This window comes from Haliotis cracherodii, unplaced genomic scaffold, assembly GCF_022045235.1.
Source record: "Haliotis cracherodii isolate W230 unplaced genomic scaffold, xgHalCrac1.p SCAF_9, whole genome shotgun sequence".
In the NCBI taxonomy this organism is placed as follows: domain Eukaryota; kingdom Metazoa; phylum Mollusca; class Gastropoda; order Lepetellida; family Haliotidae; genus Haliotis; species Haliotis cracherodii.
The window spans coordinates 10,823,120-10,850,729 of record NW_027266343.1 but is presented as its reverse complement, the minus strand read 5'-3'; the positions used below and the strand labels follow the sequence as shown (position 1 = coordinate 10,850,729).

Sequence of the window (27,610 nt, the reverse complement as noted above, 5' to 3'; positions counted from 1 at the left end):
AAAAGAATACCATTTGGGATTTATTCAGCATATATAGACATTGGCATTTCAAGTCAACTTCGGAACGTCTGAGTTACTATGCATTGTTCAACAGCGCCAGGAAGGTGCACAATAATTCATCATCATCAACAACAACAACAACAACAACCACGTGTGTTGTCTCTCAGTAATGAACTTCGGAAGTAAAGCATTTGAACATCTCTGACATTGCTCTGATCGTGGTTGATGCTATATATCTCATGTGGTAGCAAATCCAGAGGGTTCAAAGTGGCAATTTAACACTCATTGTTTAAACGGCCCTTTGGCCTTCTGACACTTGTTAAAATGCAGTTGAGACACAGATTACCGAACGTGTTGTGTGATAATACACTTGTGCCCTGGACTATTATAGTCTCTGCAACACAACATGTATAGTTCCCCAAACTTCCTTTCTATTCTCTGACATCAAGGGCTGGTGCTACATCGTATTGTTTTAGCCTATACTGAGCTAGAGCACTGTATATGTCATGGTAAATATCTTGAGTAGGATGGACCAATCTTAAGAATTGATTTCAATAAACAGTGAGTTCTCTTGAACTCGGAGGGTCTATCTTGACATGAAATGATTGTGTTCGACACTGGTCGTATTGGTAACATATAGACTAAGTATTTATAGTATTGATTTGAATATAACTGACAACAACCATTAAGATGTGACATTTACATGTACATGATGATCCTTGAAGAAACGCATGATCGTGACTAAAGCGAGCACATATTGCTGATACATCCGTATAAAGGGTTGGTAGTAATGATCAAGTATAAGCAGATGATGTCCATGTTGACAGCATCACTATGGAGATACTGTTGGTTTTGAAAGACTTGGATATTAACGTGGAAAATAAAAAAATCTCTAGGGGTTCTCAACTCTATGTTCGACAGTTTGCCCACAAAGAACATTCACCTGAGCAATGTTATATTTTGATATCTTAGTGTATACAGTTATAATTGGGATATTGAGGCATGGAAGTAACCAGTGTTTTGCTGTGCAGAGTTGCGTGCATTGAGCACGCCAGAAACCTATGATTGTGGGTTCGAATCCCGGTTCGCCTCGATTATGTTTCTAGGTTTGTCAGCACCATACCCGTGCTCATGGGTTTCACCGAAGTGGTAAGCGCCTGGGATCTGCATCACTTCGGGCTTTTCCCCCACATTAAGCTGACACGCCGTGACATAACTGGAATACTGTTAAAAGCGTCGTAAACCCAACTCACTCACCCACTCACTGTTATTACATAATGGGAATGTTCCAATGAAGAGTTGAGAGGTACTAAGAGTTCTGTAGGGAACCATTGGTACTTCTGACGCTGTCCTGAGTTCTGATTTATGATTCTTGCTGCACTGACAGTTGGAAAGAGATGAGATATTCAGGGTAGGAATATGTGTCCCGGAAGATGGTGAACAGCGATGGCCGTGAAGCGTTGTCAGTGGTGGAGTTAAACCTGACAGATTTCGTGGGGTTAACAAGGGGAGCGTCCCTCATGGTGGCATTCCCCTTGGTGTATCTGCCTGTCAGGACCCGAGCTTGGTAGATGTATTTGATTCCGTGTGTGTCTGGCGGAGAGTACTTGTCGTCAGAAGAGTAGATGACACTCGTGGCAAAGTACACACCTTGTCCGTACTGAGAAGCTAAAATCAGAAAATTGAAAAAGAATGGAATCATGTGGTGACATAGGACGTTTGGCTTAACACTGCTATGAGAAGTATTTCAGCCTCAGGTGGGAGACAAACCTGAAGCGATGGATGTCGTAGAGGCGTTTACCACTTTGGTGAAACCCACCAGCACGGGTATGGTGCTGACAAACCTAGAAACATAATCGGGATTCAAACCCACAATAATAGGTTTCTTGGGTGCCCACGGGACGCAACTCTGCACAGCGAATCGCGGCACTTTAGACGACTGGGCCACCCGTGCCCTCGCTATCATGTCCCCTCCGTTTCTACTGTTTGAACCAAAACACATACACGTAAGCCATACAAACCAGATTAAAATCATTGCTCCATTCTACGGGGTGGTCAGGATCGGTGACTAGGTTAATTCTTTTCATCGTATACGGCGAAGATGTTGCTCATAATATCATCCACAGGTTTGCTTGGGACAAACTCAATCATTTAAATCTGACTGCGGCGGAAAACAACAAACCCTGAATCAAAGCCATGACCACTGGTTTCTGCCACGCCTGCCTCGTTTGAGTGTGGGAGTGAGTTGGTTTAAGACGGCTTTAAACAGTATTTCAGTTATATTACGGCGATTTGGCGGAGGAAAGTACGAAGTGATTGAGATCTAGAATCTGGGTTGGAAGCCACGATGATAGATGGTGGGTGCATATAGATTCTCTTACGCATAAAAGGCACATCTTAAAACAGTTTTGAGGCGTCTTTGGAATACAACTCAAAATGTTAAATTCTTGCTAACACCTGTTGTCATCACGGATTTTTACTGATCCATTCAAATAGTTTTAATCACTATTTTACCTTTTTCACCCCATGACATATAATTGAGACTGGTTATTCTCAGACGCTGGCGTTTTGAATCCCTTTTAGGCCAAATATAATATTCCCGTTTCTCCCCCTCTGGATAATACAACATGGTGTCGTGTATATATCTAGACTACACAACCAACCAACCAACCAACCAACCAACCAACCCAATTGCGTGGATCGATGCTCATGATGTCATCACTGGATTGTCTGGTCCAGACTCGATTATTTACAGACCGCCGTCGTGTAGCTGGAATATTGCTGAGTGAGGCACAAACAAACTACCACTGGTCTCATTTAGTTAACAGGTTAATCTGATACTCAACTAACCGTTCTTTCCACTGTAAGACCTATTAAAGCCATATTTGTTGATATTGGGAATCGCTTCGATGTCGGTTCCGTGCCAAAGGATGCGTTCATTATCTTGAGAGGGGTGTTCCTTCTGCACAGTCTGTCTCTCGATCTGAAATTGCCTGTACAAGTGCGGAAGCTGAATCCTTTCGATCTGAGATGAAAAGAGAAGACACTGATATGCTTTTGTTTGTTTGTTCAACGCTGCACTGAGCAATATTTCAGCTATATGATGGCGGTCTGAAAATAATCGAGTCTGGAGCAGACAGTCCAGTGATTGATATCATAAGCATCGATCCACGCAATTGGGATACGATGACATGCATCAACCAAGTCAGCGAGCCTTGACCATCCGATCCCGTTAGTCGCCTCTTGCGACAAGCATAGTCGCCTTTTACGGCAAGCAGGATTGCTGAATACCTATTCTTCCCCGGATCTTCACGGGTCTACTGATATTGGTCAGTGGGATATTAATTGATATGTTTGTGTGCAAGTCTCTGTACATGTGAATGACAATATCCAGGACCTTGGATAATGTCTCCATCAATTTTAATGCATCTTGAAAAGTAATGCTTAAATGAGTTCATTTAGACTTACAGCTAGGTAATCTTATTTCGGATGTCAACAGCGTTTACCTTAAGGATGGTTACACGTTTTGCCTTGTCTCCAAAAGACTTCATCAAATTGTTCTTCACACATATGTATTCTCTGCTTTCTTCAGCCACGCAGAACACCCTCTGGTCAGTGTCTACTCCTTCCCAGCAAATTGGATAGGCTAGACAGACAAACACAAATAATCAAGTCAGGAAATAGAACAGCTGCAGGTGAACATGGCATGTAGATGCTTCATTCTGCGATTGACATGCTGTTTTTTGTTTGTTGATTAACGCCACACTCCATCTATATGAAGGCAGTATGTAAAATGATTGCCATCATGAGCATCGATCCACGAAATTAGGTTGGTTGGTTGTTGTTTAACGCCGCACTCAGCAATATTCCAACTATATGACGGCGGTCCGTAAACAGTCGCGTCTCGACCAGACAGTCCAGTGATTGATATCATGAGCATCGATCCACACAATAGTCTGGTCATTTTGGTCGAAATAAATGGCCAACCTCAAGAAAATTGCAACAGAATTAATTCATACTTTATGTTATTTGGTAGCATATCAGCTCTCAGGAAAAAAAAGTCTACCAAAATCCACTCATGGGAATGACCTTTCTCAAGGTCACAAGATATAGGCCTATATAATTCTTATTTTCGTATTCTTGGATATTTGTAGGAAGGAAGAGATTCAAATTTATTATAGTTTTCTTTCTATTATAACTAAATCAAAGAACAATCTGGGTATACAACTTTTATTTACTTTCTAAAAAATATCACAGGGACAATTTAATTCATTATAATAGTTCAAGGTCAAATAGAGGACATATATGACGAGTGTCCGAGAAGTTAAATGTTGCCATAGATTTTCAAATATTGGAATGAAGTCATACATATTATATTCAAATGTAAGATAATCACACTTCATATAGATCCTCCGGACGATCACTGCACTAGAGGAATGTGGATTGTTGATGTCATACAGTCATACATAGCCATTAATAATTGTAGCCGGTGACAGTCTGAGGTAACAATGAGCAAGCCTCCAAGCCTCCGACTGAAATATTTGCCTATTTTATGTTATTTGGATGCAAGTTTTGACGTTTATATAATTCCAAAGACAATGGATGATTTTGATAAGTCAAGTGTCCTTCAATACAAGTTTTACAATTTCGTACATGTAATACTATTTTGTCCGTAGAACCGGGTCGTGGCAGAATGTTCCTTTCATTGAGACTCTGCCCGATTTGTGACTCGCGTACATGGGGAAATGAATATCATATGTTCCAGTATACTTGTTTTAGATTTGAAAGAAAATTATTACCAAACTATTGTCGTATAAATCTCAACTTTTATAAACTACGATGCTTATTCACAACTAATGATAGTTGAACACTCATTCGTTTAAGTAAGTATATTGCTTGCCGTATTTCCAGAAATTAAATTTTTTGTTGTTGTATAATGCCGCACTCAGCAATATTGCAGCTATATGACGGCGGCCAGTAAATAATCGAGTCTGGACCAGACAATCCAGTGATTGACATCATGAGCAGCGATCCACGCAATTGGGATCGATGACATGCATCAACCAAGTTCAGCGAGTCTGACCACCCGATCCCGTTAGTAGTCGCCTTTAACGACAAGCACAGTCGCCTTTTACGGCAAGTATATATGATACTGTGATGATGTTGTGCTAGATGTAAATAATATAACGTAGCTGTAGTTTCGAAAGATAATCCAGTAATAAAACACTTACAGAACAATAATCATCTTTAATGTCAATTATATCATGTATGTTATTTCTCATATCACTTTAATACATTGTAATTTGTATGTATATCATGTTTTGGAGAGGCATTCAGATAAGCAAAATTTGCTTGTTTGCCAATCCCTCCACATTATGGAAATAAATATGTTAATATCATAAAGAACTGAAACTATGTAACGCATGGGTAGTTGGCCGACTATAGTCTATTCTGGTGAAAGGGGCCTCATGTCATGTCAGCCGGTTATCTATTACTGTCGCTGATACGCTGACTGAACACAGGCTATACTGACTATGAATTCATTTATTTTAGTGAACGAATCTATTCAATTTGAGTATAAGTACAAGATAATTATAGACTATTGCATAGCATAGCAATATGGCAAACGCTCAAGTGAGTGAGTGAGTATGGTTTTACGCCGCTTTTAGCAATATTCCAGTTATATCAAGGCGGGGGGCACCTGAGTGAGTGAGAAGGGTTTGACGCCGCTTTTGACATCATTCCAGTTGTATCACGGCGTGTCAGCTTAATGTGGAAGGAAAGCCCGGGATTCGAACCCACAATCATAGGTTTCTGGGGTGCCCAAGGGACTCAACTCTGCACAGCGAATCGCAGCGCTTTAGACGATTGGGCCACCCGTGCCCCCGAGAGCAATCTCATTAAAATCAGATCAGAAAATTAAAACTGATAAGAAGAACACTCTGGAATGGCTTATAGATGGCTTAGATTGTATGGATATAATCATAAAACCCGTAACTGTCGTTCGGAATACCCCGTGTCAAATATTTCGTGGTTGCATGATTAGAAAACACGTTCCGACTGTCACTTTCATGATCTGGTAAGCGACGCTCTGATTGGTCGGATGAAAGGTCGTTCTGACGCGACGCCTAATGGGATGTCCTCAGATCTTTGTTTGGCGGTAGCGAGTATAAAGATTTGATTTTAATGAGATTGCCCCGAGGGACACCAGAAATGGGCTTCACGCATTGCACCCATGTGGGGAATTGAACCTGGGCCTTCGGCGAATAAACACACAAGTGCCTCGCTGTATTCCAAACAATCTTTGGGGACAGTATTTGGTCTACTCCTGCTACAAATTTAGTTTCAAGTCAAGAAACGGAGACAGAATCCACTGGCGCTGTTGTCTGAGATCATGCCGTTCCAGAATGGTAGCCGTAATTCTGAAAGAAGAAAAATGTCTTACAGCATCGTACCAAAAGAGAGTAAAGTTGTTTAAATTCCTATATATTTCAAGTAATTACATCTGCATTTGCTGAATTTTCCTGGTTCCGTTTTTCACCAATTTCCCAGACAAAAAAAAAAAGTTACAAGCCGGTTAAAAGAGTTAATTTTGTGACTTTAAACAGTAAAACAAATGCACTCAAGACAAGAAATGTCAATATCGGGTGTTTTAGAAATAGGTAACTTGTTCCGACATCAATATTGTCAAGATTGGTTGTAAAACGTAATGAATTTAATGAATTGCAAATTACGTACGCATTACGCAAATGATTATACACTCATGGGCTTCCATACATTTTTTTATTTTATCAAGGAGGGTCCACTTTTCGATATAATTTTTCACATATTTATGTTTCTAATAATTGTAACAATGTTGGGTGAATTTATAAAAGACAGGAATATGGTTATCGGTCGTGTTTAACGCACATGTTCTCTGCTGGTGCAGCCGTAGTTACATAGCAGACGACGCTACACAATTTATGGTTGATGGGCATGTTAGAAGTATATTGGAAGCCAACTGCTATTATCATCATTATTAATTACATATTTAAATAAATGTGTATTTGTCAACTTACCATGAAATAATACGGCTCCGTTAGCGTTATTTTTTCTGAATATTTTCCAAGGCACTAGCAGGATCACTTCGAATTATCTCCCTTTGCGAGCTCTTCTTGATGTACGGCGGCCCGTAGATGCTATATTCTCCTCGTTGGTTTTTATCTTTTTTGATGCGGGAATTAACCATTTTCCCGAAGGTTGATTTTGGTAGACTTTTTAATACAAACTCAAATACATTCAATTAAAAGGAAACAGTCGTAAAATATTCTGTTGCAATTTTCTTGAGGTTAAATTACAGAATGACCAGACTACAATTGGAATCGATGACAAGCATCAACCAAGTCAGCGAGTCTGACCACCCGATCCGGTTAGTTGCCTCTTAATGTATTAAGTAATGAATTAATGACCTGTCCTTGTTGCCATTTCTGCATTAAAGGAGCCCGACTCGACCAAGATTTCAAGAACATCTACCGAGAAGATAAGATCAAGACAGACTTTCCGATTCTCGATACGGGTACAATGCGTGAAGCCCATTTCTGGTGTAAACCGCCGTGATATTGCTGGAATATTGCTAAAAGCGGCGTAAAACCGTACTCACTTACTGAAGGAACAAGCACCTGCAGACCGCCTCCGTGGTCTAATTGTACAGCGTCCGACCGGAGAGCGGAAGGTCCGGGATTCGATCCCCGACCGCGTCATACCAAAAGACGTTAAAAGATGGTACTTGTTTTTACCCTGTCTGGCGCTAGGCATTAAGGGTCTAAAACAAGGTGAGTGAGTGAGTTTGGTTTTACGCCGCTTTTAGCAATATTCCAGCAATATCACGGCGGGGGACACCAGAAATTGGCTTCACACATTGTACCCATGTCGGGATTCGAACCCGGGTCTTCGGCGTGACGAGTGAACGCTTTAACCACTAGGCTACCCGACCGCCCCTCTAAAACAAGGACTGGAAGGCTCGGAGTCAGTATACTGTGTCTGTGTGGGGTATTCATGTTAAACTGCGGCATGGTATCTCAGTGAGCTAGCACTATAAACTGGCATCAGTCCAGCCTAGTACAAGCAGCAACACATACATACACGTGCATGCACGTCGATATATAAGTGCAATAATCTTGGACGCGACTTTAAACCCCATTTCACCTCACCTCACAAGCACCTGCACCGAGACATAGCATTGAAAGACTAGAAGCTTAAATCCATGTCAAGCCTGTCTTTATTATTTCTTCTAAGATTTATCTTAAAGATATCAAGCCAATATACTTATCACTTTATACAATCCGTCTACAGTAAGGAAGACTCCGAGATAACAACCCTAGGTAGAAGCTGAAATGATATTTAACTAAATGGATTACACTCACCCACAAAACCAAACTCAGCAACTGTTTGTAGCATCTCATCCAGATGATGACTCACTTTGGTAAGGCCGTTATATGGACCCTTCAGAATTACCGTTCCACTGTCTTTTACAATGTCGACAACCACCCCCTCTTTCTTTGCAAACACCAAAAGGGCTTCAGTCTGAGGTTGATAAGAAAGGGGCAAGGAAATGCAAGGAAAGTTGTTTGCTTTGCTCAGAACTTAATTTTGTTTCCGTATATCACACTTAGAAGCTTGACGGTGTACGACACCTCACAATTCAGCCTACCCGACATCAATATCGTTGGAATTTTAATTGTTTTAACTATAACAAAACCACAGCACAAAGATAGTTTAGTGGAGTGTGCGTGAGTTCGGTTAAACGCCGCTTTTAACTGTATTCCAGTTATATCGCGGTGTGTCAGCTCGATGTGGGAGGAAAGCCCGAAGTGATGCAGGTCTCAGACGTTTACAAACCTAGAAACATAATCGGGGCGAATCTGGATCATAGGTGTTTGGCGTGCCCAAGGGACGCAACTCTGCACAACGAATCGCAGCGCCTTAGACGACTGGGCCAGCCGTGCCCCCTCGCCTAATGGAAAGGGGCCCTGGAAGATTACACCGGGGACCATTCCTCACATGGTTTTACTGCACATGTATTACCTGTGAAGACTTCAGCTTTAGTGTTCTCTGGTCCACGACTATCCTGGAATAGTCTTCATCACATCTGTCTGCCAGTTTTTTAAAGATGACGTCACACTTATTTTCCTGGCAGAACACTGTGACTGACGCTGCAGACTCGTTCCTGCCACGGCGTTCTGCTGCAGGTACCTGCAGATTAAAATAAGTTATTTTGTGTTGAAATTAAACACGTTAATTCACGCTAAAATGTGTAATTTAATATTCAAACATGTAATTTCATATTGAGACATATTGAGACATACATACCCAAACATGTTATCACATTTTCAAACACTTTAATAAATACTCAAACATGATGTAACGTACAGTTCATAAGTATACTGACGTAAAAAGTATACTGAACTAAAAACTTCACAATCCTAAAATTTTAACATTTTGACCGGTTATCATTGTGGGCCCTTATTGTCTATTTAAACAGTAATGGCCACGTATTGTCTTCAGATAACACCCGTTTTTGTGCAGGTGAATCGATCAAAACCATGTGCACAGCTCTATAGTGGCAAAAGTGGTTTTTCACGCGCAACTGGTCACGTTGCCATAATACCGCACGTGTTTTGAGCCATACTTGTTAGCAGTCATTAACAAAAAATAAAAAACACAAGAAAACAAAAGTCTTTACGGCCATTTGTCATGTCACGCCTTTCAAATGTGCAACGTGAACGTGCCATCGGCATGTTGCAGACGGGAACGTCCGTAGCTGAAGTCGCAAGGACGACGGGTAGTAGTCGACGGACTGTTTATGATTTACAGACACGTCTACAGCAAACGAGTACCACCGCTGATCGCCCTCGGCCAGGTCGACCACGTGTGACGTCACATGCAGAGGATCGTCAGATTGTCTTACGTCACCTCCGTAACCGATTTTTGACGGCTACATCAACCAGAAATGAACTGTTTAGGGGTAGACTGAGTGCGCAAACTGTTCGAAACCGTCTGAGGACTGCTCACCTTCAAGCACGACGGCCATACTGCGGGCCGATTCTGACTCAATGACACAGACGTCAACGTCAATTGTGGGCACAGCGACACTTACGATGGACTCAGAGGAATTGGAATCAAGTCGTCTTCAGTGATGAATCCCGATTTAATCTTCGATTTGCTGATGGTAGGGCGAGGGTGTGGAGGCGCCGTCATGAACGTTACGCCCAGTGTTGTGTACAGGAAGTTGAAAGATTTCGAGGCGGAAGTGTCATGGTGTGGGGTGCTTTCTGTGGCAATGCACGTTCCAGGCTTCTTGTCATTCGTGGCAACCTCAACGCTGCTGCTTACCGCGACCAGGTACTGGCACCAGAACGTCTACCTTTTATGGCAGCACACGGTTTGATCTTCCAACACGACAATGCCAGACCCCACACAGCAATTTTGACAAGGAATTTCCTTCAGAATGCGGGAGTCAACGTCCTGGACTGGCCGTCAAGGTCTCCTGACTTCAATCCCATCGAACACGTCTGGGATGCTCGTGGCAGAAGTCTGCGCACTCTCCAGAACCAACCACAAATTTTGCAAGATCTTGGCACCATTTTGCAGCAACAATCGCGTCGTCTTCCCAATCATGTGTTCACAAGCATCACAAGGTCGATCCGGAGGCGTTGTGTGGCAGTTATCAACGCACATGGTGGCCATACACGCTACAGAACTTGTGTGCCATCAGATTCTCGTGCTTGGGACTTATGATTTAAACTGTTGATGTTATTACCGAATACCGTAGGTGCTTGGAACAAATTATGGTTACCACCGTTACTTAAAATCCTTCTTTGGACATTAATGATTAAAAATTACCTTCTCTGATACATTTGTCCGTTGTATATCATATATGGGATTACTTTTAAAAATGTGAAGTTTTTAATTTGACTCAGTATATGTGACCCGTGAAGATTCCGGGGTAGAATAGGTCTTCAGCAACCCATGCTTGCCGTAAAAGGTGACAAACGGGATCGGGTGGGCGCGATTATTTTACAGCCCGCCTTCATACAGCTGGAATATTGCTGAGTGCGGCGTTAAACAACAAACCAACCAACCAATCATAAGTATGTTATTCCAAACACATGTATGTGCTTACATACTATATACGCAATACACTGAGACGCTGATAAATGTTTTAAGAATAATATTTTACATGTACATGTACATGTACATGTGCATGTATGTCGGTCAGCAAGATATATGTTACATCCATTTCCTAAGGTTCATGGGAAGTGTGTTGGAAACATAAAATTGTTGATATTTGTTTCTGATTTTTCTTTCGGCATATGAGACAGATAAAACACTATCCTTCAGTTAAAAATGTAAACACTCGTTGATGAAAGGGTGTTCAACATTACACGTGATGACTTCAGTTGCATGATCTTTCTCTGCCCGCTGTCATCAAATTCGATTATACCACTACGCTATTGTTTCACTATAGGGTATCACGATGTTTTTGTCTGGTATTTCTAGCACTAAGACGGTTTATAAGTATGGAAAAACACTTTCCCTCGGTTTTGGTAGACAGAGCATGCCGTCTTAATTGATTAAATGTTATAACGAGCATCTATGAGGCGCTTCATTATAGCGCTTCCTTGAAGACGTGATATCATAACTTGCACGTGAAATTCGCTGACTTGCCAGGCGGTCAAGAGCCCTTGGATGTGTCAACAACAAAACACAACTAAAATACTTACTTTTAAATGAAAGTGAAATCTTCGGTTTCTAAATGTTTGGGTTGTAATATTCCACTTCTTTTAAACTTTTCAAAACGAAAATTCGCATATTTTAAAGGTGTTTTTTGCTTTACAAGATTTTCGACTTTAAGCAATCCAACTGTTACATAGAGGTAGTTGTGACGTAACGGCTAGCAGTTACTGCACGTGCAAGTTGTGCAGCATTGATAAGCACTTGTTTGAAAGCACGTGTTTTGAAACCTAGCTGTCCTTTCACCAGAAACTCTGAAGTGAGGTCGCTTTTAAATGTCCACGCGGAACTGTACACCTGACATTCAATTTTAATTGAATTAAAATTTTGAATTGCTACTTGTTGTCATTTTTTTAAGTTACTTGGTTAAACCTGGGATTTGAGGTTTCACATTCAAAGTAAAACCTGCCGAACGAAAATAAAACCTCATAATAGGTTTTACTTTGAAAGTAAAACCTCTTAATGGGTTTTACTTTGAAAGTAAAACCTCACAACAGGTTTTAATGCCTATAGAAAGAACTCTCTTACTTAATAGAGATCCCAATGAATAGGTTTATGAAAGTGGGATAAGACACTCTTCCTCGGGCTTGTTGAGAATGTAAACACATTGAGTAGGAACAATCTCTTGTGCCTTTGGCCCGCGTCATTTTCCCTCCCCAACCCTCGCGTTTACATTCTCAACCAAGCGCTGTGTATCGTGTCTTTTCCTTTACTTCGCGTGCGAGTCTTCGGCTTGACAAACCAACGCTTTAACCACTTGTTAGCCTAACCGCTACTATCAATAATGTTGGATTTACCTTTTTCAATACACTACTGCTTGGTGTTTCAAGCACACCGTCTTTCGTAGGAACCTTTGTTCTGAAGGGTGTCCTCTTAAGTGCCTTTATACGAGACTTCAGTCTTCCTGTGAACGGAACATGATATGCACAAACGAAAGGTGGAAAACAAATGATTACAAGGGTTTGCTGGATGTTTTGGTGTGATATAGAGGAAGGTATTACTGAGGGATGATTACATACAGCACGTGTAAAGACAGGCCAGAGGAGCTCGCTTTTGGTCAGTAAATACACATGTTTACTAACTATCTATAAGACCCATGAAGATTCCGGGGTGGAGTAGGTCTTTAACAACCCATGCTTGCCGTAAAAGGTGACTTTGCTTGTCGTAAAAGGCGACTAACGGGATCGGGTGGTCAGACTATGAATTACCTGAGCTCTTATCTTCAGACGCCGTTACCTTGTGTTGGTGCCGTTTATAAGCCTGAAATGGTAAAATACACTCCTGTAGATGGTCAATAATGGTCTTAGTGGAGGAGACAAATCAAACATAAAAATGACGAAAGAAGGGTTTGAAAGAAAGGTTCCTACAGGCCTCAGATAGCATACAATCACGGCATTACTTATGTAACTTAATCTCTTTGGATGAAGGACGAATGAAATAATGCCACATAAAGACTAGCATGTTAACTAAGAAGTGACCACCAATTGCACTGATACAGGCGAGGCAGAGAAGATGAATGAAAAAATCCTTGTGATGCTGTTCGAAATGTCAATCAAAGATTGGTCCAATTGAGCTAGCTGTTTGTGATCCTGTCGTAGGCGTCGATCTATCTCATCCCAGACTTGTTCTATGGGAACACGCATCCGTTACCGGTGGTATGCGCCTCCAAGATGGCGGCGCATCCGTTTCCGGTGGCGCGCGCTTCAAGAGGGCGTCGCATCCGTTTCCGGTTGACCGCGCACCTCCAAGAGGGCGTCGCATCCGTTTCCGGGGAGGAGCGAAGGGGGGAAAACCCAGAGAAGCGGTCGTAAAAGGTGAACAAGATCGACATGGTTGTTCTTCTTTGGTTGTTCTAAAAATAGAAAAGGCGGTGGTGGTGAAGGGAGGGTGGTGGTGAAGGGAGGGGAGTGAGGGAGGAGGGAGGAGGGAGGAGGAGGCAGGTTCTTTGTTTGGGTTTGAGGGTCGTCAAAGCAAAGGATGAAAGCGTTCTTTCTTGAGAGATGGGTGGCCCTGAAAAGGTCCGTTTTGAAGAAGATTACTTCTTCACATGCACGTATACGTACACGCAACGGTACAAAGGCACGGGTGGGCTGTCATTTGGCGTCTTACAGGACACCTACTTGTGTGCGTTAAACGACACATGAAGGTAGCCTTCAAGATGGTCTTGCAATAAACGCATTGGAAAGTCCCATCCCATGCCCTTGTACCAAGGGCGTACACTGGCAGGCACACTTGGCATCTGCCGCATCTGCCATGGAGGTAGTGATTGCAATGCTACTGCTTCTTTCTTCTTCTCCAACTCTGAGTGACACCCTTTGCACAGGGGCAAAGGCTGTGTCACTGAGATGATCTCCAGATCTCAGTTTTCTTCCATGTTGATGCTGCTGCTGCTGATGATTTTTAAAATAAATTTCACAAGTGGCACTGATCCACTCGAATGGTTGTTCTCTTGTTTTATAGGAGAGGCACTGACACCCTGCTTCCCGGTTGGTTCTCCTGGCAGCAGCTCCGATTGGTTCGTGTGTGTGTGTGTGTGTGTGTGTGTGTGTGTGTGTGTGTGTGTGTGTGTGTGTGTGTGTGTGTGTGTGTGACTACAAACATTTGATTGATATTGAGATGGATAGGTAAAGATCGATAGACATACGTGACGTTTGCACACGTGATGTACTTCGTGTCGCGATGTGAACGTCATGTACTTTGTGTGTTGCCATGCAAACGTAGTGTCATGTGTGTGTGTGTGTGTCTTCAAATTATTATAATTATTCAATGATACCGAGGTGCTGACACTCGTGTAGGTCTACAGACGTACTGTGACACGTGTTTTCATGTACACGTGATGTTTGACGTGGTGTACTACGGGTCTCTATTTATATATTTATATATATATATATATATATATATATATATATATTTTAGACGTACCATGGTGGTGTCACGCGTAGACGTATGCCTCCAAGATGCCTCGGGGGAGAGTGTGGGCTCTTTGTTTTGGATTGTTGGGTTAGCAAAGCAAAGGATGAAAGTTGTCTTTTGGGTGAGATGGGTGGCCCTGAAAAAGGCCGTTTTGGAAAATAAAATAATTTTTAACAGGAACTTGAACGGGAACTTGAATGGGGACTTGAACAGGAACACATGACACGGGAAATGTCCTCGTAGACAGCCGGCCGTGCTACGCAATTCGTGTTCTTCTGATTCACCATCTCCTCGCAGAGATAGTGTAGCTTTAGCTTCTTCTTGTGTTTCATCAGACCGGTTAGTCTGAGGTAGTCACAGTGTGGGGACCACCTGTGGTTTCCACCCAAGGATCGTCGTGGGGCGCCCATCGTCTCAGCCGCACGCCACATTGGAAACAGTACACGCCATCGGCACCCCCTGTGTAGGCAAAGCGCGCATGGGCCATCTCTTCAGCAGTCTGATTTGCGTAGGCCACGCCTCAAACGAAGCGAGCCTTCTGTCAAACCGTAGAAAATAGGGCGATGGCGTGTTACTGAGTGGTGACAACGCATCCTCAGCATCCGTACTCTTACTCCAACATCCACGAGTATCTGCAATATCCATCACCACATCTCCGTCACGCGTCGTCGTACCACTCTTCTTTGTCTCAGCCATCCTGTATGCTGCTGCTGCTGCTGCTGCTACTGATGATGATGATTTCTTTTTATCGGAACTTGTTTCGACGCCTTGGCCTGCCTGAAGGTCTCTGTCAGGGCCTGGACGACCTAGCACACGTGGGACGCGCCTTGGCCCACCGGAATTATCAACTGAAAGTCTAGGGGTGGACCAGAGATTGTTGTACAAGTGTGATGAGGCTCCACCCCACGCCACCGTGCTGCATTTATATCATCATGATCAGCACTACGATGTCATCACTTCCATGCAAGCTTTTTATGCATCTAACCATTACTGCGGACACTGCGACCAACGTTACGACCATCCCGAAAAACATCGCTGCACCAAGCAATACTGCTGCCGCCGCTGCCTCCACTCTAGCTATTGCGGACCCAAGGAAGAGCATGGGATCCCTTGCTTGACATGTCAACGTTGGTTCCCAAATCAACAGTGTTACACCCGACATCTCCAGTTACCGTCAGAGGGAAAACCCAGCGACTGTCAATCGATTCACAGGTGTCCGACCTGTTTTCAGCTGGTCCGCGTCTTGGAGACCGCCATGGCTCACCACGAGTGCTCAGATGAAGAACATCCCTGCTTGGTGTGCTGAGAACCCATGACCCCAGACCATCGCTGTTACATGACACCTCTCCATGAAGAAAACGAGGCTGAGGAGGGGGAGGAAGCGGAGGATGAGGGGGAAGAGGAACAACATCACATACGAGACAACGTCCAATACGTCTTCTATGATTTTGAATGCATGCAAGACACGGGGGAACACATTCCAAATTTGTGCGTGGTGCAGTTGGGATGTGAAGTGAGCAAGGACTTGTGCGAACACTGTCCATGGAGAGAAGAAGGGTATGGTCCCAGCCGTGAGATCGTGTTTCGAGGCCCCACCACGCGACATGATGTGCGTGTGTGGTTGACCACGCTGGCTGAAAAACCCAAGAAGAAGAAGAACCAAGAGGAAGAGGAGGGCAGCACATGCAAGGGGACAACAGCACGCCTGGGGAAAAGAAAACAGGATGGAACCCCCTCAAGAAACCACTCCTCAAAACGTCAACAACATTCATCACCCCAGCAGGAGGAAGAGGAAGAGGTGGAGGGGAAAGATGTCATGGAAGTGGAGAAAACAAAGACGACAAAGAAGACAAATAACAAGAGCACCACCAATACAGTCCAGAAGGAGAATCGCATTTATGTGATGGCCCATAATGCACGATCGTATGATTTACACTAGATCCTGAAGGGCCTGTAACCCCTTCTGGTGAAACTCCCTACCAAGATTCGAAATGGTCAACAAATTTTGCAGGTGACCCTGGGACGATTGTGTTTCGAAGACAGTTTAAATTTCATACCTTGCCCACTGAAAGCATTTCCAAAGAGCTTTGGGCTGAAAGAACTGAAGAAAGGGTACTTTCCGTACTTTTTCAATACCGAAGCCAACCAGACCTACAGAGGTCCCTGGCATGTCTCCCGCGGTACGCACAGTCTTCCTCCAGTGGCATACCCAAAAAGTGCAAGAAGGAGCCTTGTTTGACTTGCAAGGAGAACTTTTAGCCTACTGCCAGAGCGATGTGGACATTTTGAGACGAGGATGCGCTGACTTCCGACAGAACGCCATCAACTCGGTTGGCATGGATTCCTTTGTAGAAGTGATGACAGCTGCTGCGTTCACCATGAAATCCTTGCTATTCTTACACATCAAGGCTACCAACCCAAGAGAAAGTATTCCCAGGCCTGTATGCACTGGCTCCATTATCTGATGGAGACGCACCCCCATCTGCACCTCCAGCATGCCAGGAATGGAGGTGAAAAAGAGTTCACGAGTAGAGAGGGCTAACATCAGTACAGTGTGGATGGCTACGATCCAGCGACAGGCACCATCTACGAGTTCCTGGGCTGTTTCTGGCATGGGTGCCAGACCTGTCACAAGACCGAACGTGGAGAACCTCATCCCGTCCTGGGCACGTCGTTTGGAGCCCGTTATACTGACACCCACTACCGCCTGAGTCTCTTGAGTCAACACCCGGGGGTGAAACGAATCGTCACCCTGTGGGAGCACGAGTTTACGAAGGCAACAGGAGGACTCTTCTTTGCGTGCTTTCTTGCAGGGACCCCACTGTATCCACGTCCCTGGACTGCTCAACCCTCGCTACGCCTTCTATGGAGGACGCACCAATGCCACGCGATTATGCTACGAAGCCCAAGAAGGTGAAACCATTAAGTACATCGATATTTGTTCCCTTTATCCATCGTTTGTAAGACCGGAGCATTTCCCACGGGACACCCGACACTTCTCCATCAACCCCCTGTGGACGCATTGTTTGAACTGAAAGGCCTGATCCAATGCCGTGTCCTACCCCCGAAACGACTCTACCATCCGCTACTGCCTTACAGATCGGGTGGCAAACTGCTCTGTCCTTAGTGCCGTACGTGTGCCGATACCCGGTCAGACTCCCTGCGAGCACACGGACGAAGAGAGGTCATGGGTGGGCACGTACGCCACCGTAGAACTCCATGAGGCCATGAGGTGCTTCAGATCTACGACGTTTGGCATTTTGACACCTTTGCACAGCATGACCCCGGCACCCAGCAAGGAGGACTTTTTAACACTTATATCGATCGTCATTTCTAGGAGAAGCTCGAAGCCAGCGGATACCCCGAGGGATGTACGGATCACGACGCTTACATCCAGGAGATCTACGACAAAGAAGGCATTGGGTTGGTCAAGGACCGCATCGAAAAAAAACCAGGACGTCGCACGATTGCCAAGATGCAACTGAATTCGCTCTGGGGCAAGTTTGGACAACGGCTAGACTACAGTCAGAACATCTATATGAACGATCCTGTACAGTACTTTGCCTTGTAGTGGGATGAACGCAATACCATCGAGGGTGTCACCGTTGTCAACGAACACATGGTGGAAGTGACCTATACCCAGAAGAAAGAATTCCAAACCCCTCATACTCATTTCAATGTCGCCATCGCTGCTTGGGTCACCGCCCAAGCAAGTCTCACCTTGCCTTGGTGGGTCGCAGGGTCTTGTACATTGACACGGACAGCGTCATTTACATTCATCGACCACACGACGCGAATCCAGAGCTGGGCCATTCGTTGGGCGAGTTTGCAGACGAACTGGACGGAAACACCATCAAGACGTTTGTGTCAGGAGGTCCCCAAAACTATGGCTATGAGTTAATGAACCCCAGACCCGATGGAACGCGCACGACCTGCAAAGTGCGAGGGTTCACTTTGAATTACAGAAACCAACAACATCTCAACTTTGACACCATGAAAGGGCTGATACTGGGACAACGGTCGGGGAAAGAGGCGGAGAAAATCAGTTTGGATTACCCTCATCACATCATTCGAAAAGGACCTCGCCACGAAAACGCACTTGTGATCCAACCCACCCGAAAAGACTATCGTACTGTGTACGACAAGCGACGTCTCGTCTACGATGAAACCACAAGGCTGCTTGTAGACACGCTCCCCTTTGGGTAAGGGTATAAAACGATTGCAACGGCAAGTCAGACATCCACAGCGATAAAAAACACAAAAGAAATGCCACGACTCACAGTCGAACAACGTGAACGAGCCTTGGGTATGGTACAGACTGGAGCCACCCACGCCCATATTGCACGAACAGACAGACAGGGCGGACCGCTGACAGGCCAAGAACAGGCAGGCCCAGGGTGACCACGCCCCATGATGACCGGTACTTGCATGCCTTGCACCTCCGAAATCGCTTCCTGACAGTGACCACGCCCCATGATGACCGGTACTTGCGTACCTTGCACCTCCGAAATCGCTTCCTGACAGTGACGTCATCGGCGAAAAATGCCTTAGGTCACAGGGTTAGTCGACAGACAGTGGCCAGGAGACTCAGGGCTCATGGAATCAGGGCTTTTACACCATACGGAGGACAGCTATTGACAGCGCAACATTGTCGTCTGCTATTGAGATGGGCCCGGACTGTACGACGTTGGCAACGACGTGACTGGCAGAGGGTTGTCTTCACTGACGAAAGTCGATTCTGTATGTTTAGGGCTGATGGAAGACAACGTGTTTACCGCCGAAGGGGTGAACGAACGGCGGCGTGTTGCGTGCAGGAGGTCGTACCATATGGTGTGGGGAGTGTCATGGCGTGGGGAGGGATCTGTGGGCAGGAGAGGACACCGCTGGTCATCGTTGACGGAAACGTGACAGCTCTGCGTTACATGGATAACATTCTTCGTCCAGTTGTCCTACCAATTCTCCAACAGCAGTTTTGTACCACACCCAACTTTGGGGGCCTCTGACGTCATTCTCGGTCGCGGTATGATTGTCATTTTCAGTGTTGATTATGTTGATATATTGATCGTCAGTAGTTGGAATTGTACAGATTTCTTTTAGATATGGAAAGGGTTTTGTCGCTTTATTATACCATAATCATATTCCCGTGTTTGTTTAGGTGTTTGACTCGTAAAGATCCGGGGTAGAAAAGGTCTTCAGTAACGCATGCTTGCCGTAAAAGGCGACTATGCTTGTCGTAAATGGCGACTAACGGGATCGGGTGGTCAGGCTCGCTGACTTGGTTGATGCATGTCATCGATCCCACATTGTGTGGATCGATGTTCATGATATTAATCACTGGATTGTCTGGCCAAGACTCGATTATTTACAGACCGCCGTCATATAGCTGGAATATTGCTGATTGCGGCGTTAAACAACCAACCAACCAAAAATGCTTTGGTATTCACTTGACTTGTGCTTGCGACGGATACCACCAATGAGGCAAGGTACCAAAACACCTCGTTTCATCACTATTTTTTATTGATTCCTTAACAGATACCTATGATAAAGTCGGAATTGTACCACAGACCACAGACAGGAAAGAGTCGTGTCTCTTGATATACATCATGAGGAATACTACATTAGTAATATTAGGAATACTACAATATCATTTTACAATAAAAACGACAAAACCCTTTACACAATTTTAAGAAATATGTGCTAAAACAGAGTCTTTTGTATGAAGCGCATCCTGCCCCACCGGTGGCACCGTCACAAACACATGCAAAGGCAAGTCGGTAGTTCAAACACTGGGCTCTCTACAGGTTTCAGGTACCTACCTTTTCAAAGTCTAGGTCTTCCTGGAGACCGACGACATGCACGTCCGCTAGGGAAAGGGGGACATCGGCAAACTCCCGAACAGTATCAACAATGGATGCTACTGTCACGTACTTAGGATAGCCAAGATTACCAGATCCAAGGGCAGGAAAGGCAATGGATTTGTATCCTTCAGCCGAAGCGGTGGTGATGCAAGAGCTGACTACTTGTTTTAACACCTCACAAAACAAAAACATGTATACCTTATACATAGATCACCTTGTTTCTATTATTGCAAGAAAGAATTAATTACAAAATAATCAACTGTTTTAAGGGATATATTTAATTTGATACGAATTATAGGATATACTACTTAAACACATGAAGATCCGGGAAAGAATAGGTCTTCAGGTACTCATGCTTGCCGTAAAATGCGACTATGCTTGTCGTAAGAGGCGAAAAACGGGATCGGGTGGACAGGCTCGCTGACTTGGTTGATGCATGTCATCGTATCCCGATTGCGTGGATCGATGTTCATGATGTCAATCACTGGATTGTCTGTTCAAGACTCGATTATTTACAGACTGCCGTCATATGGCTGGAATAATGTTGAGTGCGGCGTTAAATAACAAACAAACAAACAAAAAAGTTTTTTCTTAAACAAAAACATGTATAAAATCAGCCTTACATCTTCTGGACTAAGCTGCTTGTTGTTCCAGGGGGGCAGGCAACAGTGGTATATTGCCTTACACTTTAGCCTACCTCCAGATGTCACAACCATCCCACCAACATTTAATCCTGTTGGACATTTTTTCCTACACTCTTCCCCTATCTCTTTCCCTGCAGCCTCCAAAACACATCTGGAAAGTTGGCCAGTCAGCATGTCTAGATTTGATCTCACGGAACTAACGATGACGTCATCCTGCAGACACAAAGTCAGCTGACGTTGATGCTTATACGTTACGTGTAGTTTCAACTTAACAATGACGGCAACAAACGAATTTAAATTCAAATTATAAAAAAATGACCTCAGACTTAAAATATAACGATAACATCAGGCTAAACAATCGTGCTTTTGGTGATACCATTATCAATACATGAGGAAGAACCATGTTAGCAGACCCAATATGATCACTACAGTTCCTGAATACCCGTGAAGATCCGGGGTAGAATTGGTCTTCAGCAACCCATGCCTGCCGTAAAAGGCGACTATACTAGTCATAAAAGGCAACTAACGGGATCGGGTGGTCAGGCTCGCTGACTTGGTTGATGCAGGTCATCGATCCCCATTGCGTGGATCGATGTTCATGATGTCAATCACTTGATTGTCTGGTCCAGACTCGATTATTTACAGACCGCCGTCATATAGCAGGAATATTGCTGAGTGCGGCGTAAAACCACAAACCTACCAACCAACATTCGGCTTCATATTTAAGCAACAATAGTGTGTGAGTGAGTGAGTTGGGTTTAACGCCGCTTTTAACAGTACTCGGGGGCACGGGAGGCCCAGTCGTCTAAGGCCCCGCGATTCGCTGTGCAGAGTGGCGTCCCTTGGGTACGCCAGAAACCTATGATCGTAGGTTCGAATCCCGGTTCGCCCCGATTATGTTTCTAGGTTTGTCAGCATCATACCCGTGCTCGTGGGTAAACGTCTGAGACCTGCATCAATTCGGGCTTTCCTCCCACATTAAGCTGACACACCGTGATATAACTGGAATACTGTTAAAAGCGGCGTTAAACCCAACTCACTCAATCACTTTAACAGTATTCCAGTTATATCATGGCATGTCAGCTTAATGTGAGAAAGCCTGAAGTAATGCAGGTCTCAGACGTTTACCACTACGTTGAAACCAACGAGCACGGGTATGGTGCTGACAAATCTAGATACATTATCGGGGCGTGCCTAAGGGACGCAACTCTTCTTAGCGAATCGTGGCACCTTTTACGACTGGGCCACCCGTGCCCCCTAAGCAATGATAAGCAAGCTGATCATGAATCACTTATATCAAATGTACAGAACAGTAGCCCCAAGAATGATTATACATCATATGTGATCATGATGCCAACTGCAAGTAACAATTTAAATCCATCATAAGATTTAACGCCAGCAGAGCATTATTTCATGTTAAATCATGATATCAGCTTACGTCATTTCAGTCATGTTTTTATAGTTAAAACTAGTCCTGCCTTGATACTGTCACTGTGTACAGAGACTCACTTACCGTGACCTCTGTTATCTGCTGCTTGAGAAATGACAAGTTGACACGTGTTGCAGTTACTGTATCTTCTGTAACAACGAAACAATTTTATCGTATTTTGTTAGCGCTGTACATTTACTGCTTGTCGCGCAATAGGTTTCGTTTTGGTCATGTAAAGCCTGTGATATATATTTACAAGTCTGCTGTTGATATTGTAAATCAAATAACTGTAATTACTTGATTTTTGTCATGCAGGACATGTTTTCAGGTACTGCTTTCTCTTTCTCTCTTTGTTTCTTTCACAACAAATACTTATCAGGACATTTGGCATGTCCAGCGAATATCCGGGGGAAATAATATTTTCCCAGCATTTTCTACAAGAGATACATTTCAGGTCAAGTTCCTCAACCCCCGAAAAGTCAGTCCATAATATTCAGCAACCCATACGTGCCTTAGAAGGCGACTATGCTTGTAAGAGGCGACTAACGGGATCGGGTGGTCAGGCTCGTTGACTTGTCTGATGCATGACATCGATCCTAACTGCGTGGATCGATGCTCATGCTATCAATCACTGGATTGTCTGGCCCAGACTCGATTATTTACAGACCGCCGTCATATAGATGAAATATTGCTGAGTGCGGCGTAAAGAACAAATAAAAGAAACAACAAAAATGGTTTTACGCCGCTTTTAGCAATGTTACAGCAATATCACGGAGGGGAACACCAGAAATGGGCTTCATTCATTGTACCGGTGTCGGGAATCGAACCCGTGTCTTCGGCGTGACGAGCGAACGCTTTAACCACTAGGCTACCCAACCGCCCCTCCGCAGCCTGAGGTGAGGTGAGGTGAAATTGGGTTTAACGTCGCGTCCAAGATTATTGCACTTATATAGCGACGTGCATGCACGTGTGTGTGTGTGGCTGATTGTACTAGGCCGGACTGATGGTGCCAGCTCACTGAGATACCATGCCGCAGTTTAACATGAATACCCCACTCAGACACAGTGTACTAACTGAGCCGACCAGTCCTTGTTTTAGCCCCTTAATGCCGAGAGCCAGACAGTGTAACAACAAGTACCATATTTTAACGTCTTTTGGTATGACGCGGCCGGGGATCGAACCCCGGACCTTCCGCTCTCCTATCGGACGCTCTACCACTAGACCACGGAGGCGGTCTCCACAGCCTGAACTCACCAGTGTCTATCTCCTTGACTTCTATGATGCATCCTTCCTGCTCCTGAAGAGAGCTCAGTACACACTTGCCATCCTCGGACTCAAGGAACCGCAGGATCTGCGGCTTTTTTAGTTCGTATGTTTCCTCACAGGGACCAGCCATTCTTGTGGGGTATCTGACCCGACAAATTATATGAACACATATGATAGCTACGCGATTAATAGCAAAGAACACAGAAGAACGAAGGGTGTGTGTTTTTCACGATAAAACCTTCCACATGTTATATCATGACTTCAGTTCTGGAGATTCGAATATGCGCTCGCAACTTGATCATACTTGATCACGACGTTATTTTTGAGAGGGAAGTGGCAGTTAGTTGAACGCCATAGATGTAGCAAGGCTATTCAGATAAACGTAGTGGCCGAACGGTCGCGTCCAAAAGTGGAAGAGGTATGACAATTGGTATTAGGAGAAAAGGTACAGGTAATCGACGTGAGGATTGTGAGAACATGCGGAAAATAGCAAACGTAACCCACCTGTTCATAAAATGGACTTGTCCGACATTTCCGAGGTCAGATTCTATTCAGGGAGTCTTCATCATTAAAATCATGGTAAATATCTCTCAAACTTGTACATTTTATCCACACTTTACAGAGGCTGTCGATGTTGATATCTCATATAAGAAGTAAATGACTCGTGGTCTTTGTTTATCATGCAATAAAACACTGCCCGGAGATTAAACGGGCTACGCCCCTCGTAGTTAATACTTTTTTTATTGTAAGATAACAGCAAGGACGAGTCGTTTATTTCTTTAATAATTGAATGCGTCGTAAATGTTATGCTGAGAGTGAGTGAGTGTTTTACTTCACTCGTATCATCATGTTAGCTATGACAGATGACAGGTCGCACAGAACAGACTTCATTTATCAACGTGGGGAGTTAAACCCAGCCCCACAAACGTTTTATCCACTATGTGAAGTTATACCGACTTTCAACAAAGGAAGAATAGCAATGCTTTACTGTTTATATTCCAGAAGGAGTTCGTGAGTATGATTTTACGCCGCTTTAGCAATATTGAAGCAATATCACGGCGAGGGACAGCAGAAATGGGCTTCACACATTGTCCCCATGTCGGGAATCGAACCCGGGTCTTCGGCGTGACGATCCAACGCTTTAACCACTAGGCTACCCGACCGCCCCTATTCCAGAAGGAAGAACGTCAAAATAAGTGTGTCCACAGTTAGGATCCCAGGTGAGCACGCCGCGCTTATGGTCGTCATCGCGGATATCAGTTAGTGAGTGTGTGTGGTTTTACGCCGCTTTTTGCAATATTCAAGCAATATCACGGCGGGGGACATCAGAAATGGGCTTCACACATTGTCCCCATGTCGGGAATCGAACCCGGGTCTTCGGCGTGACGATCCAACGCTTTAACCACTAGGCTACCCGACCGCCCCTATTCCAGAAGGAAGAACGTCAAAATAAGTGTGTCCACAGTTAGGGTCCCAGGTGAACACGCCGCGCTTATGCTCGTCATCGCGGATATCAGTGAGTGAGTGAGTGTGTATTGTTTTACGCCGCTTTTTGCAATATTCAAGCACTATCACGGCGGGGGACACCAGAAATAGGCTTCACACATTGTCCCCATGTCGGGAATCGAACCCGAGTCTTGACACGCTTTAACCACTAGGTTACCCGACCGCCCCGCGGATATCAAGTTAGCATATACATGTATGCTCTGGTTATGGTTAAACAAATATTAAATACATGTTTTCGTTACATAAAAATGTTTTGCCAATTAAAACAAGCATGACAAGTTTAAGCCAATGTTGTGCATTTCTCGTTTTTCGCTGTAAGTGTTTGAATTACTGTTGGACGTCAATTTATGATTAGGGAAAAGGTTTCGCGCATTTCTTACGAGGGCATGTACTTGATATCACTACACATTCTGAACTATCCTTGCTTAGCCTTGCCTACCTCAGTAATGTAATCGATATTGCACACATTCTCGTCTATTAATAGACAACTTCTTGGTCTGGAGATGAGCAGATAGATAGGCAGTGTATGCTCCTACCTTTCACTTGAAGTTTACTAAGAAATATAAACCTGTTCTTCGTGTTGGGTGTGTATTACATGGTGGATTTATTGGACGATGTGAAAGGGCACACGATTGCATTCCTTGGTGTCAAGGAAAACAATAACTCGTCTATATAATGGGTAGGTTTCTCAGGAGAATACAGCCAACGGATAAAAACTGCATATACTCATATATATACAAAACATACACAATATACACACACATATATAAGGATTAAGTAAGGATAAGATATATGGATGAACAACTTTTTTGTTACAATTAGGAGCGACGTTTCGGTGTAGGTTCTAACACCGCTATCAAATAAGTAATGTACAGAGTATGGTTGACAAGTATATATACAGGATAGGAGGCAGTGTTTATACAGGTCAGTAGGTCTTCTTCACTCCGGCAGTGTAACTGCATCTTAAACCTACTCAACTGTATAAACACTGCATCCTGTCATGTATATATTCTTGTCAACCATACTCTGTACATGAAATAAAAAAAGCTCAATTAAACAGACAATACCTAGACGCAGTATTTCTGGACTTCAGCAAAGCCTTCGACATGGTATGGCATGAGGGACTCAAAACTAGCACAAAATGGAGTAGATGGGAACATGGCAAACTTCATAGACAGCTTCCTGCAAGACAGTTAAAATAGGGAACAATCGATCTGATCCTATGGCACTGGACAATGGCACGCCACAGGGCAGCATTATAAGCCCAACCCTGTTTAATATCATGATCGATGATCTTTTTGACCAACTCTCCTACCCAAACTTCTAAATTCGCTGATGGCGGAACAATATGGGTAAAGCACAGAGATATTTCACAAATCAGAAAAAAACTCCAGTCAGCCCTGGACGGAGTAGATCAATGGTGCAATAAATGGGGATTCACCCTCTCAAGTAAAAAAAAACTGTTGGAGTTCTATTCAAACGCCGGGGTAAAGATGCTATGATACCCCGTCTCTCCATAAAAGGCAAACCTATCAAATTCGAAAAATCTGCAATATTTCTTGGGGTGATCCTCAACACCTCACTTGGAGCAAACATATAGAGTATGTGGAAAACAGATGTCAAAAAGACCTGAACGTATTACAGGCAGTTTCAGGCACATCTTGGGGCACATCGAGGGACACTCAGCTGGACCTCTACAAATCTCTTATCAGATAAAAAATTGACTGTTGTTGTGAGGCTTTTCATACAGCATCAAATACTGTCTTGAGGCGCCTAGACAGAATACAATACAAAGCCCTAATGCTGGCCACAGGCGTAGCAACAGGCACCTCACGAGAAGCACTACATGTAGAAACGGGAGAACTTCCATTGAAACTAAGAAGAGAGCAGGCAATATTATCGTTCTGGGGACGAACATCAAACCCTTTGGTTAAAAAGATATGGCAAGACAAAAACACTCGAGATGAAGCCCTAGCTCGAAAAAATCCCTCACTAAAGCCATCTGGGATATTAGTACATGAACTCATTCGAAGTCACAATTGTGATGACATTCAGCCTCCAGAAAGTCACTATAAAGGGTTACACCCTCCCTGGACTTAAAAAACTCCCAAAGTTGACACTGCTTTAACATCAGAAGTCACTAAAAAAGAAAACCCAACCCTACTACGATCAGTAGCTGTCACTAAAATTCAAACTACCCGGGAAAGCTGGGCCAGTATATA

General features: G+C 44.0%; 1 protein-coding gene across 1 annotated transcript; it reads right to left on the bottom strand.

Annotated features, from left to right (window-relative positions):
* Positions 1-1,354: 1,354 nt before the first annotated feature.
* LOC139451722 (protein mono-ADP-ribosyltransferase PARP14-like) lies at positions 1,355-25,797 on the bottom strand. The gene is made up of 17 exons (XM_071233039.1): positions 25,769-25,797; positions 23,871-24,025; positions 22,701-22,765; positions 21,167-21,400; positions 20,502-20,717; positions 18,406-18,522; positions 16,950-17,437; positions 15,334-15,541; positions 14,695-15,030; positions 13,980-14,162; positions 12,981-13,032; positions 12,570-12,676; positions 9,064-9,231; positions 8,403-8,562; positions 3,507-3,646; positions 2,851-3,025; positions 1,355-1,668 (listed from the first exon to the last, which is right to left on the bottom strand). Exons 1-17 carry the CDS (start codon positions 25,795-25,797, stop codon positions 1,364-1,366), a joined length of 3,138 nt encoding a protein of 1,045 aa, XP_071089140.1. The 3' UTR covers positions 1,355-1,363.
* Positions 25,798-27,610: the final 1,813 nt, after the last annotated feature.

Excerpts from the sequence above, each read along its gene's own strand:
- LOC139451722 (XM_071233039.1), bottom strand. The coding sequence starts at position 25,797 with ATGTGTAGTGATATCAAGTACATGCCCTC. Across the intron at positions 14,163-14,694 it reads CTACGCGTGACACCACCATG|CAGCAGCAGCATCAACATGG; the intron begins GTACGTCTAAAA and ends AAAAATCATCAG. Across the intron at positions 3,026-3,506 it reads AACGTGTAACCATCCTTAAG|ATCGAAAGGATTCAGCTTCC; the intron begins GTAAACGCTGTT and ends TTTTCATCTCAG.